The following is a 17489-nucleotide window of genomic DNA, read 5'->3' as shown; positions in this document are numbered from 1 at the left end:
GCCCTTGCTCGGCATTCGTATGGGGTCATGCTACCTTGTACGGCACGCTCCCGGTTCCTTCTATATACAGAAGGTATAAAAGCAGGCAAATACATCGTTTTATTGCCGTACTTCAGACGGGCTGATAGACATATCGTGAGTGCTAGAGCCAGATAGCGCTCATCTCGCATCGCCACAATTTGTGCAATAATTATCAAATAAAAGCTTTTTTCCCTCGCACTCTTTTTTTCTCTTCCAGGTTCCGATACCTTAGGGAAGCACTGACACCCAACCACCTCATGCGGCTCCTTCGAGGAGCTGCTGTGGACTTTGTTAGCAAAAAAGGTCACGCAAGTGCTGATGAGAATATACGAAGAAATTTTCGCCACTCGAGTGAGTCTAACATGGGTAAGGTAAATACGAACGATACCGCTATCCCCTCCCACCACCCCTATTAATCACACTGCGAGCGCCACAACGGTCCACCGCCAGCTTTACGGTAAAAAATAGACATTTTCACGGAACCATGGCGTGCTACAATACCTGAATTAATGAAGGCGCTTCGACGTCTGATATTGATACTGAGCGGGTAGGTCAGAAGGACACTGGCAAACGGCGAGGGCGTGCGCAGTACAATGTTGTGTTGCGCGCTGTTAATTTTCTAACCTCTTAACTACCCAACTACAGTTAACTCAACCGCCGAACTCAACTGAAAACCTAACTAACCCAACTAACCAACACTCTTAACTTAACTAACCAACTACTTTTGTTAACGCGGTACTGTAAAGCGTAAGGGCACACGAAGATTTTTAAAAAATTCGCTTATATCAAACACGTAACCTTAAATCATTAGCGTTTAGACGTAGTGGGACACTGCCTCCCTGTGGGGAGCCGAAGACCAGTGCATCGCATCGTCGAGCGCATGGGACAAGCAGAAATCAATGCTGCTCTGCGCACCAAACCGTCCATCATTTTTTTTTTTGGAGGGGGGGGGGGGGGGGTTCGTGTTTCCCTGCAAGGACTTTGTAACTTTTCGCAAGGTATTGCCCCGGGCGAACTAATATATGAAAGGCACCATGCACGTCTTTCTTTACCTGATATAACGTCGCACAGCTGCGGTAACGTAGATGAGAATAGGGTTTTGCTTCCGCAGAATTTTTCTATTCTTGAGCATGGCATACGACATGACGAATCCACTGGAACAATAAAAACACACGAGTGAGCAGCGTTCTTGCAAAAGCCGTTTCGAATTTTACTGAAAAAGCCAGTTTGCACAAACCTCAGGTAGAGAAACGTAGAGACGGATAGAAGACCGTTGAGCATGAGCTGAAACATGACCTTTGATGATAGGTCGACGAATAGAAAGGGACTCCCTGCAAGAGTTCATGCGAAGTGTTTAAAGAAAAGTATGCACCTCTCAGAGCGATGTCTGAATATATTGGGAACAAGACAATGACCATTGCTGATTAACGGGGGCAGGTAAATATACTAATATAATAACACACAAACTAAATAACTAATTACCTTAGCTAGCCCAATGGGGATCAGTGGTGTCTCGCGCTGGCGGCTGTTTTGCGAAAGTTCTCCGTATAGTGAACTCGACGCCGTTCTACTCGAACGCGGGCCCGTAGAAGGCGAACAGAACCCTCATTGATTTGGTTATGAGGTTTAACGCGCCGAAGCTACACATGGGTTTATGAGGAGGCGCGCCGTAGTAGAGGGCTCGGGACTAATTTAGACCATCTGGGAATCTTTAACGCGCGCCGAAACCTCAACGCATGGGCGTTTTTGCTTTTCGCCTCCAACCAGACACTCAACACTGAACCGATTGGCGGAGGCATAGTATCTGATAATCGCATTATATATCTGCAAAGCTGGAGAGGTTCACTTGCGCAATGAGAAAGAACACCTGGGCTAAGGATTATAATACACTTCAACTATTGCCGATGCAATATATATAAGGAAACGTACACTCGTGGGCGACATTATAATTAACAAGTCGCATAGCAAACTGCACTGAACTTATAACAACGACTGAAGAAAAAAGACGAAGAGGAAACACATCGCTAAATTTAATAACACAAATAGGAGGCCAGCATCACTAACCAAAAATAAAACGAAAGATAGTCTGAGTGAAGATAAATGGTAGGCACCTCAGGCAAAGGGAAGTTTTATTATACCAGGATTTGTAACCGTTTTATGTACACATTTTTTTTTCAAGACGGCTGCTCACTTCTTCTCTACTTCCGCTCAACGATAGAAATTTATGGTAGGTTTAGTTGATCAGCAGGATTAGTGACTGCACGTAGGTTCTTATCGAGAGCACTAAAACCAGTTGTCCTCTACTTGAGAGCCTTGCGAACATCCACATTTGCGGCGAGTGCTGTTGCTTAAAGGGAGGTACTTATGCTAACGGCGGGCGCCAGGGATTATGCGTCATTGTCTCCTAGAAACCAAGCCCGAGAGTGGGATCAACTTCCCTGCTATCATAGCGCTTACATCCCCGAATGCTGCACTAAAAGTGGTGGTGGCGTTCTAGATATATTGATGACGCAGCGAAAAAAAGAAAAAAGGGCTGCGTCTATGATCGTTTCTCTGCAAATATGCCGAAAAACGATAGCGTTGCTCCCGCCCTTGCCACGTAACGCCCTTTTCCCTGGCTATTCGGGATATCTTTGGATGTAATACTTTATGTCTCCAAAACATCTCTTGCCCCAAGAATTTGTAAATTTTGTTCAGCCTGTACATACTTTATACAAGACGAAAAACAGCGTTCGCTGTATTATGCGTTGTTTCTAAATGTTTAACTTTTCAATCTGCAACGAAGGCTTTGCGCTCTCCCCTCGCGGAGCTGAAGCAGGCGGCAGTGAGTTTCCGTCTTGACCGAGCTCCGATATATAACAGGCCTGAGCATTTCGTTTCTCTCTCTACAACTCGGAGTGCCATAGTTACGGTGCGCTGCACGCAAGCGGAAAAGTTCAGGCCCTTGTGCCCTTCCGAAGGTTCTTCTGGTGCTCAGTAAGACTGCGTTTGCGCCTGTTTCTAAAAATTGTTTCGCGAGGTTTGTGGGCGCGGAAAAGTGGCCACACTTTATATCAAAGTGGTTGTGCAGCGGCCTTTCGGACAAAAACTCCCACCTCCCCTCCCGGGAACCCCTGTGTAGATGCGACGCATAGGGTGTTCACGTTGCAGCGTTGGACAGCGGAGGAACGGCGCTGGAACGATGGAGCGGAGCGGCGCAGGCACCGCATTTTATAGCGCGCATAACGGTGAGGGGACGCGCCGGCGCCAGTGCGTCTGCAGCGGCTATGACGCAACACAATCCAACACAATCCACTTTAATCCAATCCAATCCAATCCAAGCCAAGCCAACCCAAGCCAAGCCAAGCCAAGCCAATCCAATCCAATCGAATCCAATCCAATGCCCCTCGCGAGAGAGTGTTCGCTATCGGAGAGGAGAGGGGGGGAGCGGCGGAGAGCGCAGCTCGCGCGGCGAGGAGAATGGGGGAGGGGCGGATGCCGATGACGCCGGATGCAGGGACAAGGCGAGTGAATGAGATGCAGTCGCATCTAAAAACGCCACTTACGCGCAAATTCCGGCTGTATCAGAACGTAGCAATGCGCATAAATCACCCAGAAGATAAGGAACACTTTGAAGCCGCTCAGGAAGAGAAGGTTCTGGTTTTCTGCCCTCGCTGTGGTCTTGAGGAGGCGCTGCGTGTTGCTGATTGCTGAGAAGAACATGAACGGCTTGAAGGGTCCCCAGATCCACACTGTTCCCGGCCAGGCAAAAAGGGGAGAAAACACGACAACAAGATACGTTACAAAACCAACGAGACCCCACAACCTACACAATGTGTTTCAGAAAAGACTTTGGGTAATTAAAAAAAAAGGCTTTCGGAGGTAACATTGCTTTTCTTGCGCGAAGTGGTCAGTGGCCGTTGCGGACGAAATAAAACGAGTCCCAGTTGCTATTTAGGGCAACCATTAACTAGTACTGGTTAATTAACTTTTTAATTATTGCAGTTAGGACTGTGATTGTACTGCGTAAATTGTAGGGGATCATCAATCAATCCGATATCTGACGTTAGATTTGCGAAAATGTAAATGCCCGCAGAACTATGCGCTGAGTACTTCAGTCCTCCGGACGCGCGCATCTGGAGCTCGGCGGCTGCAAAGCGCCGCAAAACCATGTCCACGTGTTGACGTAACTTTTCGTTCGAGGCAAGATAAAGCCACGGCCGGGCAAGAGCGGAGGCGCTCACGTGCTCTATCCCGGCCGTCATAAAGCGCGGCGTACGTGTGAGGTGTGCAGCTCTAGTTTACGTCAACACGTGGTGGAAATGGCTTTGCGGCGCTGCCCACCGCCGCGCTAACGATGCGCGCGTCCGGAGGACTGAACTTCTCAGCCCATAGTTGTGCGGGCAATTGCATTTTCGCAAATGTAACGCTGTATATCGGGTTGACTGATGATCCTCTACAATTTACACATTACAACCACACGCTTAACTGCAATAAGTAAAAAGTTAATTAAGAAGTACTAGTTAATTATTGCCCTAAATAGCAAAATTGGAACTCGTATCATTGCGTCTGCCACGGCCACTCTTCACTTCGGTCAAAAAAAAAAAAAAAACAATTTTACCTCCGAAAGCCTATTCTTTAAAATTATCTAAAGCCTTCCCTGAAAGACCCTGTAGAGGCACCACCATCCATGCTTGGGGCGGCAGCTCATAAACGAGGGCATGCAGAGGACACGACGTGGTTTAATCAAGCGAAGCTTTCTTGGGCTCTCATCCCGTTGTTACGGTGGGCTCCTGCTGCTGTTGCTCATGCTTTCTGGTAGTGGCCGCCGCGGGTTTTTACGCTTGATAACGCTGGATTCCGCATATCGCGCCCGCGGGGCCGCGAAAGTTACCCCGGGGGCGGGAGTTCACCCTGGGAAGTTACACCGGATAACACTGGCCTCCTCGTACTGCTCATGATGGGCCAGCCGGGGGAGCAACTTGCCAGGGGGGGAATTGGGGATGGCTTGGGAAAATCCCAGTGAATTCGTCTATCACGTTCACTGCGCTTATAGCGTCTTCCCAATTGAAGTTTGAGACGTTTACGGTCTCAGTTACGCCTCGTATTTCTTGAAGCACCCGGCACTGCTCATCGTTCATGAAAATCAACTACGCCAAGCAGAATAACGCTCTAAACATTTCACACCCATTTATTTTAACAAGGATGGTGCGATGAAACCTTCGGGTTTCGTCGATTCCTACGTGTGAGTGGGATCCGTCAATTTTTTAATTGCCACTTCAATACGGCTGAAAGAGCACTGGCAAGAGAGCGCTCCTTGTTGCGATTTATAGTTGGACGTTACTTTGCTGTCATCGTGAACTTCGGCGTTTTAGTCGCTTATTGATTGCAAACGCTGGGGCGACTCATTCAACTCTTGCGTAAAGAGTTCTACACTTTTGGGCAAAAAGGATCGAAAGGTGGTCTTCTGGGGGACTAACTGAATTTGCCGTAATTATTACACTCTTTGGAGGCTATCTCTGAGCGGGCGAATGGTTAGTCCGGAACCGGTTGGTCCGATCCGATACTTCCCAAGGAGGAACTGCTGGAAGGGAGTCGCAGAAAAAAAAGAACGGCACCCCCAGCTGAAATCCAACCACTGACTCCCGCAATACGAACCAAATACGTTACCACTGGACCACGTGGCCAGACGGTAATTTTGGCAGAAAATATGGGCTAAAGTGTAAAGCGTGCAGTACTTTGCACGACGCGACATTTCGTGATGAATGGGAGCGCAAAACTGGACGAAGAACACGCCAGGGGAGGACACAAACAGACGCTCAGCTCACAACAATAGCCCAGCTTATAACACTCATGCGACATTTCATTCTCGCTTGGGTCGGAATTTATAGCCGTACAAGTATATGTTGCTCAGTTCGATTCTAAGTAGAGTCTCACAACCATAGTTTTTTTTTTCTCTTAAAAAACAAACAACTGGTCACTTAGTTGTGACGAAAGGATGGGTAATCGGACGATTCATTTGTTTCGACCTAAATTAGCGTCAACTAAGTATATTCTTAGTGTTCCATATATATTTTAAGTGCTCTCAGTATCGTATGAGAAAGCGGTCGTCTGCGTGAGTGTCAGAATGGGGAAGCAGGACATTTTTACCTGAATAGGCGAAACGCAGTTCGGCGTTGCTTAGCCTGAATTCTTGAAGTTAGCGTTGCTAGACTATTGGGGCTGGGAAATGCAGCCGGGTCTTACTGCAGTTGCGGCATTGCATAGCTTCTGCAAGCAAAGCAGTTGCGTACCGAGAGAAAAAGCTACCTTCAAGACGCTTAGCTATATCGCGCATTTTTAATTTGCTGTTGTCATCATCCGCAACTAATGCGTTTTTCTCGTCTATTAAGTATATACATATTCATTACGCTTAGCGAGCTACGTTTGATATTTTCACGAACACCTGTCTTATTGTGTGACGCGATTGAAATCTTTTATTGGCCTTTATCACCTCGGGCGAATTCCGTGCAACCCAGCGTATTAACAGTACTAACATGACGTCACCAGGAAGCATTTGTCCATCGCGCTTCGCCGCTCCTTGCCCTGACACACCGCTAGATTTAGCCTAGGCGCTGTTCTTATCATTAAAATTGATATTTTCTCACATGACACTATGTGAAGGACCCACTGACTGCAATGACTTGTGTTTTGATAATCAAAAACTGTCCACAGACACATGCGCCAAATCGCAACGACGATGCAATTACAAGGAATTCTTGACGCAGCAACGAAACTGAATGTTGCATTTCGGCTTCCGGTTGCTCTTTATAGATCTGTGGGGACGAATATTTAGTCCGCATTTGTGCACACGGCACGCAAGCGCACTCTGCCACAGTTATTCCACTTGAAGGCGAACGGTTGCCCGCGAAGACTAACGGCTGTTCTTGGTCCCAATTTACTTTCGCGTTTCTCCCTTTTGCGAAAGTGTAAGAGGACGACGATGTGCTTTTTATTGGGTACTAGAAAAAACTTGAACTTTCCTCTCGACTTATTAACACAAGCCCCAGGACTGAAGAGCGCCGCAAGCACACGACTACGGGTGGAAATCAGGTGACCTGAATTATTTTACAAGCCGAAATATGCGGCTACTGGGTCCACGGTTGCACGCGTGACCTCGTGCGTAGTCGAAATATCACAGCGGAACAACCGCGGGCTCCGGTACATTTGGACTGGGAAAACAAAATTGGCCACGTATCTGCTGCTTTTGTTGCAAATGTCGACAAAAGGCGATGGTCTGTCGTCGACATTTGCAGCGCTTTAATTATTGAATACTTATGTTATTTACTTATACGGTAACCCCGCTTTGTCTTTATTGTACACTCTCGAAATCTCGTCCCAGTTGCCGCTTATTTTGTGGTAGTGCGAATCTCCCTAAGAAGCAGCTAGATGGAAAATGGGTTTAGCCCTATCCATTGCTGTCATTCACTTGTGGAGTTAATAGGCAGCAAAAAAAGGTCGGATTGGAACGGCAAAGGAGAGCAAGTATTCAGGGGTAAAATACTAACTGCGGCTGGCTTCCACGTCTGGCGACGGCAGTGCGATCACAATCCACTCGATGAGGGTTCCGACGACCACCAGCAGTCCAAGGACACCCAAGTAAATGCTGAAATAATGCATACAATAAGGAAACTTGGAATTCCCCCGGCATCAGAGCAGTGCAGAGATTATATTTGGGCAAGCCCGGCCGAATAATATTTTACTATCTTGCATTGTTCAACACGTGCACCATTTTCAGTGGATTGGAATGGAGGTATTATCGACATCCAAATTTCCCCTCGAAAGTTGGGACTGAATGTATTTTGCTTGAAAACTTCGCAGCTATAATAGATTGTTTACCAGGAAATAAACAAACATTTTATAACATAGGGCATTACCAAGGAGTACACTCTACGACAATCCTTTAGTTCAGCTTCACCGCAATGCTCTCGACTGTCCAGTTCCTGCGGCCAACAAAGAAAATGTGGCGGATGACGTTGTCGACCATACAATTTGACTCAAAAGTTCAGTGTGGTGTACGAGATTTCGGCGCACGATAAAGATCCCCAGGTGGTCAAAATTAATCCGGAGCCCTCCACTACGGCGCGCCTCATCGCCTGCGTTGCGTCGGCGCGTTAAACCCCACAATCAATCAATCAAAAGTTCAGTGTGTGCTGTGCAATCACGCATTGCAACAATGACATCCTGTATTGCATAGCGCCACAGCGCAGGTCAGATTTTCGAGTGCAATGGCATGCGCGCTGCTGTCACTCGGAAAGTTTACTGCATTGGCGGCATCTAATAATAACTCTAGTGCATTGTGGTGAAGTTGAACCACGGAATTACCTTAGAGTGCACTTGTTCGACGATTGACTGACTGACTGACTGATTGATTGATTGATTGATTGATTGATTGATTGATTAATTGATTGATTGATTGATTGATTGATTGATTGATTGATTGATTGATTGATTGATTGATTGATTGATTGATTGATTGATTGATTGATTGATTGATTGATTGAACTTTATTGCAAAGAGCAAACGCCATGCTAGTGCGTCAGCCCGCAATAGCCGTGCTTCATCCTGAATAGTATTAAGACGTCCTAATTAAAAGACGTCCTTAATTAAAACCCCATTAATATAATCTACAGAAAGACAGTAAAGGTTTTAATGAAAACTTTGAGGCTAGTCCCACTAACAACAGGATTGGAATTTTATATCTGGGTGAACAAAGGGAGCTGAACGAGTGAAAAAGAAGGGGGTGGGGAGTACGTTTAAGGCCCTGTATATGAATCGCGACATAGATAAACACGATGATAAAACAAACTAAACCACCGTGATACAAATCACGATGTTGTAACAGGCAATCTAGGTTCGTACCAAAATGCATACATGTTTAAAGGATGTAAAAGGGCAAAATATATGCCTCGAGGAATAACAGGACCTCACTCAGCCCTCGGGCGGGATGAGGTGAGCAAATGAAAGTGCAATGAGTTCCTGCCCCTAGCGCAGCGTGCCGTTGCTCGACTCGTTTGCCCCGGGAAGGCCTGAGACAAGAGCCGTGCTCTGTACGACAGCAGGCCCCTAGGGGGTCCCAACCGAGAGACGGGACGGCTCCGCTGACATTAGAATTATACGACACGAAGCCAATCAACATTCCGCCATCACTAGCAACCACTCGCCGGAGACGTACTTCATCTAGCAACCACACGCATGGTCAAACTCGTGCGCTATTTCCGTTGCGCACTTAAAGTTTCCGCAACCAACTAAGCAGCTTTGGTCACTGGAAATGACGGCTGCCGTCAGAAACTACCGGCTGACTTACCAATTCAGATTACCGCAATGCTTTCGCGTGTAAAGCCCGTAAGCCGATTCACATATTCACAGTGAATGGTTCGAATATACAGAACAGGGTCCTAAACTAATGGACTGTACAGAAACATAAAAAAATAAATATGCGTGAACTATTAAATTGCAGCAATCAGACATAGAGTACAGATAATAACTCCAAATACATATTGACAAGACTTTTTTATTAGGAATGCCATGGTAGACGTTAAGTGCATTATATCGCGCATGAGCATCAAGATAACAACAGTGAACGCAGTAGATAACAAATATGTAACAAAATGAATAAACAAGAAAGAGCGAGTTTGTATTACTAACGAAATGCAAAATGCAAATGCAAATACTTCGTTTTGAAGTCGAAATACGATAACGCACAGGATACTAGAATGCGTCAAAAACAGGCACGATCGAATAATTATTTACTACCAACGGTGTTATTAGCAGGGAAACTACAATAAATATAACCGAAAGCTATTAATTCAATTTGTATGAGATTGGGGGAGGGGGGAAGGGGGCGCTCGAGGAAACTCCAGTTCATGCGGGCAGCACGTTCACTGGGCTTCTTTATTTATTTATTTTACAGATACTGCTCTCTCGATATCCGAGACATAGCAGGAGTGGGTACATCAGAGAAAGAAAGGAAAAAGAACATACATTAGGCAACATCAAAGAAACATGCAAAGCATTTAAAACATCCTACAAAATATGGTGAGGCAGTTCTTTCAAAAACAGTTCAATTGGTTTTTCGCGCAGGGAACCTTCTAGGTTGTTCCAAATCTCAACGGCTGGAAAAACGGAATGCTTAAAGCAATTTACTAATGTCTGGAAGGGAACAATGTTGAGTGGGTGAGATCGGCGCGTGGCTCGTCGTGCTGAATGACTAAAAGTAATCGGTGCTTCAATGCAACTGCGGCCGTGTACAATCTTATGTAGCAGAGTGATACGATCAAGTGTGCGTCGAAAATCAAGGGGTTATAACGACGATGAGCATGCGTGGGGTAAGGGGGAAAAATTGCTGTCATACTGGCGGAAAATGAACCGTATTGCTTTGTTCTGTATGCCCTCGAGCATATTTATGTCAAGCGCAGTATAGGGTGACCATACCGCTGAGGCGTACTCTAGTATTGCCGCAAAATTTTTCCACGACAAATTGTTACAAAAATTGATGGATCCCACGCACAGATGGGAATCAACGAAACGCGCGAAGCTTTTATTGTTACATGCCTGCGTTGTCACAAACATGCGGGTGACATTTTATTGCGCTTGGCGTAGATATCGATTTCTCTGAACGATGATTCTGAACGATGGGCTTGGGGCTGGTGGCGTCTTCGCAAAGTAAGTTTGACACGTTGAATGATTCTCGTTCCGTCTCGTATTTCTCGAAGCACTCGCCACTGCTCATCGTTCAGAAAAATCGATATCTACGCCAAGCGCAATAAAATGCCACACGCATGTTTGTGGCAACTCAGGTCTGCCACGATAAAAGCTTCCCGCGTTTCGTTTATTCCTATCGGTGCGTGGGATCCATGAATTGTTAGTAACAATTTGACGTGCAAATATTTTTGCGAATTTTTCGCCTTATTAGGCACTCTAGAATGCTGTAGCAACCGAAGAGCATTTTAGAACCGAACCGAACCGAACCAAACCGAACCGAACCGAACCAAACCGAACCAAACCAAACCAAACCGTACCGAACCAAACCGAACCAAACTAAACCAAAGCGAACCGAACCAAACCGAAGTTGTAGAACCGAAGTTTAGTTATAGTTATTGCGTCCGCTGGTGCCTAGAGTATGCGAATAGTTCATGTTTTTCATCAATTAAACAATAGAAATGAGCTGTCAGTTTTTACTCGTCTTGTCTGCTTCTCTTTCGGGCCCTGTATTCTCGGGCTGGTATTTAAGTTGGTTACCCCTCCTTCAAAATCCCGTGAAAATCAGAGCGAGGCCGCTCCGAAAAGATACTACGCGCGTGCGAAATTCGATTAAGTCCTCGAATATGCCCACGAGAGAGGATGTGTCAACATTTTTGAAAACGCTTCATAGGTGACGCCTTAAGGACTGACTTCGATGCCGAGTTTGGCAATGTGGATTGCCGTGATAGTCTTACCATGACAAACGGTCACTGTTTGCCATCAGTTGCTACATTTGGTACCTGCGTGTCGGCATATTGAGGCTGAGTAAATTGAAGATAATTTAATAGAAAGGCCGCGTGGAATCGAGGCACAAAGTGTGAGCCGGCGCATACGCAAACTACGTAGGACTGTAGTTAAAGGCCCAACCACATGCACGCGTAAAACCGACGTACTCGCGCAACGACGTAAACCGGCGTAAGCGCGTAAGGAACCGGCGTACTCCGACGTACGCAGAATGCATTGGTACGCGCTTGTTACGCCCAAGTCAGAGCCCGCCGGACATCGACGCAAACTTTCGGGCGCACGGTGTTGACGTAGGCCTCTGGCGGTGATGTTATCCCCGGTCAGGTCGCATAAGAAGACAGCGAATTGATAAATAAGCCAACTTCACTATTAATTATGCGATAAAACGAAGTAATTTGTAAAACACGGAGACCAAACAACCGGACAAAACACGCGAAGCAACGAGCAACTATGGGCGCAAGGCAGTTTACGCCAAATGTAGCGGAGGGTTTTGTGCCTGCCAAGTACGCATACTAATCCTTAGCGTTTTTTAATATCCCAAGAACTGTTTTAGGTGTTTCTGTATTAAATATATGTACTTTTATGAGAATAGGCATTCTTTGTTTTCGTCGAGTTAAAATGTAGTTGAACTGGTCGCCACAAAGTTGAGGCCGAAGTAGTCGAGCCACACTGCGCGGCGCATTGGTTTGCGCGCCCGTTGCGGCGATATATGGTTACTCGCCCTCCCCGAGAGAGAGAGAGAGAGAAAACACTTTATTGGCTGAGGAAGCGACCAAGGAGAATTGAAGTCCTTATGTTGGCGACGGGTAAGGGCTGAACGTCCACCCCACCAGGACGTCTTCTCCTTGAGTTAGGTGGAAGTGCTCGTGGTGACCGTAGGCCGATGCCTTTCGGCGACCTCTTCCGCCCTCTTGACCAGGCGTACCTGTAGGTCCGGGTCGGGGCTGCGAAGCGAGGCCTCCCACCTCTCCTCAGAAGGGATTTCGGGGAAAGGGTCCTGGGGGCATGCCCAGATGATGTGGGCCAGGTTTGTGCGGTGGCGCAGCGCTCTCGCCCTCCCCGACGTCGTCGGTCGGCGTAAAGGCAGCGGCGTATGTCGCCGCAGGCGTACGTCGTTGCGCGAGTACGTCGATTTTACGCGCGCATGTGGTCAGATCAGAAGGGATGAGGTAGCAGGGCTGGGATTGTGCTGTTCGCATCATGAAGGGGGAAACGTGCGTGTAATAAATAATTTATTTATTTATTTAGAAAAATTTGGCGGCGCTAGTGAACCGGCACAGAGATAGTAGGAAACAGATCATCGCAAATCCTATCGCGGACGTAGAAAGATGGATCCCGGCCCTGCAAAACGGCATCAAGAAGCGCACTCGGACAATTCAGACCTCTACACAAACACCCCTGATAGACAACCGAAGCCTACATATATGGGAAGCCCGTCATATATATATATATATATATATATATATATATATATATATATATATATATATATATATATATATATATATATATATATATATATATATATATATATATATATATATATATATATATATATATATATATATCGAGTTTCCAATTATGCTTCTCTCTCGTCCATCTCCTACTGTAGCTGTGACGGGCTTCCCATATCGAAAGGCGTGGGTTCGGTCCCCACTCTGGGCGCGTGTTTTTCTTTCTTTCTTTCGTATATTTAAAAAAAATATAGTAACTTCATTAACCGTAGTAAAAAAAAAAGAGCCTAACTACACCCCTATGCCTCCTTTGGCGTTGTAGACTGCCGACCTATCTTTCTGCATTTCCCCAACGAGCCCCTCATTTCCTTACTATATATATATATATATATATATATATATATATATATATATATATATATATATATATATATATATATATATATATATATATATATATATATATATATATATATATATATATATATATATATATAAATATCGTCTGTCTTGCTGGGGACAATACGGAGCATGCAGGTGATCTGTGTGATAGTAAGGTCGTTCGGATCTTCTTCGCTGTCATCGGATCTTGTTTGCCCATGTGCTCGGCACAGCGTCGGAGGGACTTCTGCCGCCGACAAATGTCGTAAGAAAGAGGCGTTTCCTTGTTGATGGAGCATCCTTAAAAGCGAAGCTGCACGTAAAAGAACCAGAAGGAAGAAGAAGCCCACACAGCTAAGCAGGCCGAGCCGCTCGCATTTTAGATAGAGATATCCGGTTGGCGGAAGTACCAACTAGCAAAGTATCGGCATTATTAGAGTGGCATGTGACGTCAGGAGCAGACGACAGGTGGAATGCGAGATTTTGTTCATTGAGGGGGAAACCAATTCTGGCTTGTGATTTTATGGTCTTTCTTCTCTTAAATGCTTAAGCTTATAATTTACAGTTTTGTGTAGCGCGTGCATTAGCCCTCCTTACGCCCGATTTCTGTACCCTCCCCCCCCCCCCCCCCCCCTTGTGGGAGCGTGCCGTGTTACAAGGAACACCACGAGACGCACGCTCACGTGCGCTCGCCATTTTCTTGGCATTTTTTTCTGCGTATGGACGGCGCAACCAAGAGCTCAAACAGCTCTGCTACTGAAAACTGGCACAGCTCGCAATAGTGGTGCAAGGTCATGGAGAAACAGCAGAGCTGGCAGCTCCTCTTCCTTCGTCAGAGACCCGTCTGTTGCACATCGCATGGATTTCCGAACTTGCCGCTGAGACTTCTCCATGACTGGCAGGCCCGAATCGTTTTAAAAAGTCCGCAGGCTTTCATATCTCTCCCAAAATAGACCGCGTCAGCACGCGCTAAAACCCGCGGCAACCGGCTTTGTGAACTCGGCGTCTGTGCGCCCCACCTCATGTGCGAATGCACGTGAACGGAAAGGAGAAAAGCCCGCCAGAGATCATGCCACGAACGCTGGGCAGTGTTCTCGAAGGTCGCGCTTGCCGGTACACGACCACTCCGGTACACGACCACATTGGAAGCGGAAGAAACTGGCATAGCACTTACCATCGCGCACATCGACGCACCGGCCATCATCACAGATTCCTAAGGGGCGTGTAGATCCTTCACCAACCGAATACTTTCCACTACCGTATTGAAGCTCCTCAAACAACGGCCACCCAAGCGAAAGGTCACCCTCATTTGGACACCCGCTCACTACAGTCTCTGCGGGAATCTCGTCACTTACACGAGTGCCCGAGAAGTAGAGAACTAGAAGAGGGTGGACCAGCCCCTACTTACATACCAGGCCATAACCCAACACTATAGACTCCCCCGCAAGGTGTACCCATTGGGCCACCCTTCCCTCATGACAGAGCACGAGACGGTGCTCAGACACGTTCAGGCAAACACTTTTCCCCATCCCACCCGCTTACACGCCATTTTCCTACAATTTACACCTCACTGTGAAGTTTCTGCGATACTTTACCCGATGGTGTGGGCCTGTCAACGGAACACGGTAATGGAAACAATACCCAAGCCCAGGCCCAGGTGCAAGCAGCTGGAGAGAAGAAGAAAGTAACTTCATTTCCACCAGGATCCACTTCTCCAGAGCTTCCGGGATAGTCGACAGAACCATCTCTGTGTCTTCGATCATTGCACTTCCCTTTTCACTTCCGCGCTAGAGCCGGCCAGCCACCTTTCCCATGGAGTGGGGGCAAAATCGGTATGAGGGGAAGTTGGGGGTTCTGTGTGCAAGTCGAGAGCGTGTGATAGATGCTGGGGTAGTCCCAGCAGTTATGACTCTTGGGTATCCCCGGTAGTCACTGGAATCGGTGTGTGAGGTACAGAGGTAGCGTGTTTATCTGAATCTACCTAAGTAATGCGGATTCCCGCCACGCTTGTGTTTTGTGTGGTGTTGTTGTGCTTCTGTCTGTTTTGACTGGCTCTGCGTAGTGACCAGCTCTCGCCCTGAAGGCCAGCTACGGCTGGTGCATCGAGTGATGATGGCAGCAAGATCAGCCGGTATTGTGGACTAAGGACTTCGCCTGCCGCGCACAATGCTGCAACAATAAAGTATATTCCTCCTCCTCATCTTTAGGTCAACCGAGTTATAAGCCAGAAAACACGTCATGATTAACGAATTTCCCGGCGAAATTAGCGCATGTGCAGTAATAGTGCATTCGCACGAAGAAAACATTGAACACGCTGTCCATATCACTTTGGTTTTTATTTGGAGGTGCCACTGCACTCGGTCAAGGACAGAGTCCACTGCTTCAGCCACTGCACTGCGTCAGTGGCCGAAGGCAGCGGCTGCAGCTCCTCCCACTGCATTCAGCGATGGGCTGAATGCAGGAGCCGCAGATTCTGCCATGACGCTCAGCGACTGGCCGAGGGCAGTGGCTGGAGCTTTTGCTGCTCGTCTCTTCGCGTGCATTGAGTTTTCTATTTAGGGCAGCGTTATGTACACGGGGAGGGGCTGTCAATTTACTGAAATGTTGTTTTAGTAGGCGGCACGACAACAACGGCAAGAGAGAAAACGAATGCTACCAACGCCTGGTCACCCATTTGTTTACGTATTCAATGGAATGAGAACCTGTCGTGTGCAGTAGATGGAGAGCAGAGGAGGAAACGATACGACAGTAGACGAGGCTCGTGCTCGCGACGAACGGCGGTCAATTTCGAGGAGATGACGGGGATGTACGCGCTCGCGAAAACGATGAAGTGCCAGCACAGCGCAGAGACAGTGCCGAGATTGAGGAAATTGAGCGCGCACAGATAGATATTGCGACACTTCGATCACGTTAATCTTGATTGTTGATGTTTAATCGGGGCATCATCGGCTGTCAACGGTTTGTATTACCTGCATCGGCAACGTGCCTGACGTTTCTCCGTAAACTTTTATCTGAAATAATCCTTACATCGCGACAGCTTTTCGCGTGGACTACGTGCCGTTGTTATTGCGTAGAATGCTTTGCCTGGTAGCCCCCAAGCCCCATCCATGTATTCTGCAATTGCGCAGAATAGCATAATTGGAGGAGTTAGGGCACTTCATCATTATAATAACGTATAAGGAAATAATTGGACATAGGGAATTTTAAAAAGAGAAATACAAAGAATGAAGGAAAGAAATAATGTAAAAATGAAATACCAAACTAAAAATGTGCATCTTGTACACCGCCGCCCCTGCGACAATGAAAGACATCGACAAAGTTGGAAAGAGCCCCTCCCCAAAGAAAAAAGAGACGGAAGCACGAATAGAAAGATCGTGAAAACGAACCAACTGGTAACGCCATGCATTTGCACAAAAATGTATAATTGGCCGAGCAGCACACTTAATCGTTATAATTGTGTATATGGAGGCAACTGGCGAAGCGAATTTTAGTAGACCTTTCCCATGCACAAAAACATATAATTGGCTTAGTTAAGGCACTTCACCGCTATAATTGTGGAAATGTATATCACTGCAAAAAGGAAACACAGGAAAATTCCCGAACACTGAAATAACCCAGCGTATATGGCTGATGATGGCCAAATCTGGTTATACACAATTCTCAACGAAGACAAGCGGTGTAGGAGTGCTTACGCATGGGTAGACGATTCTCTGAATTTGCGGGCATTTTTTCACGAGGTAAAACATGCTAAACAATATTGTACACCCTTTGTATTGTACATCTTGTACGCCCTTTGCTAACAGCATCTAGGAGAAAAAATTCACCATCCTAGCAAAGTATCGCTTCCGCGTTAAATGCTTTTGTACGAACAACATTTTTTCAGTATTATTTGTCCCCAACGCTATGCGAGACTCGAACCCACCAGATGAGTCTCTAATTGAGCGACCAACACACTGCACATTTGCTGAGCTTCTCTGTAAGTATGTCCCCTTTGCGCATCCCTAGAGGAATGCACAGTGGGGACATACTATATGAGAGCGCTGGGCACACAATAGAACTAAATTTATATATAAATTTTATGTGCCCCTGTAGTTCTATTGTGTGCCTAGCGGTCTCATTTTGTTTAAT

The 17489-nt window shown here is 46.6% G+C and overlaps 1 protein-coding gene across 2 annotated transcripts in view; it reads right to left on the bottom strand.

Moving 5' to 3' along the window:
- LOC144143387 (nose resistant to fluoxetine protein 6-like) overlaps nucleotides 1-17489 on the bottom strand; it is a 69451-nt gene that overhangs the window by 20841 nt on the left and 31121 nt on the right. For both annotated transcript variants that reach the window (XM_077675155.1, XM_077675151.1), the window contains exons 5-8: nucleotides 7548-7645; nucleotides 3567-3752; nucleotides 1259-1352; nucleotides 1074-1175 (exon numbers count right to left, since the gene is read on the bottom strand). In XM_077675155.1, coding sequence (XP_077531281.1) covers nucleotides 1074-1175; nucleotides 1259-1352; nucleotides 3567-3752; nucleotides 7548-7645 — 480 coding nt within the window. The remainder of the gene's footprint in view (nucleotides 1-1073; nucleotides 1176-1258; nucleotides 1353-3566; nucleotides 3753-7547; nucleotides 7646-17489) is intronic.

This window comes from Haemaphysalis longicornis, unplaced genomic scaffold (genome assembly GCF_048455015.1).
Source record: "Haemaphysalis longicornis isolate Haplotype H1 unplaced genomic scaffold, Haemaphysalis longicornis Haplotype H1 scaffold_1, whole genome shotgun sequence".
Taxonomy (NCBI): Eukaryota; Metazoa; Arthropoda; class Arachnida; order Ixodida; family Ixodidae; genus Haemaphysalis; species Haemaphysalis longicornis.
Note: the sequence above shows the minus strand (reverse complement) of the source record. Positions and strands in the feature narration are given on the sequence as shown.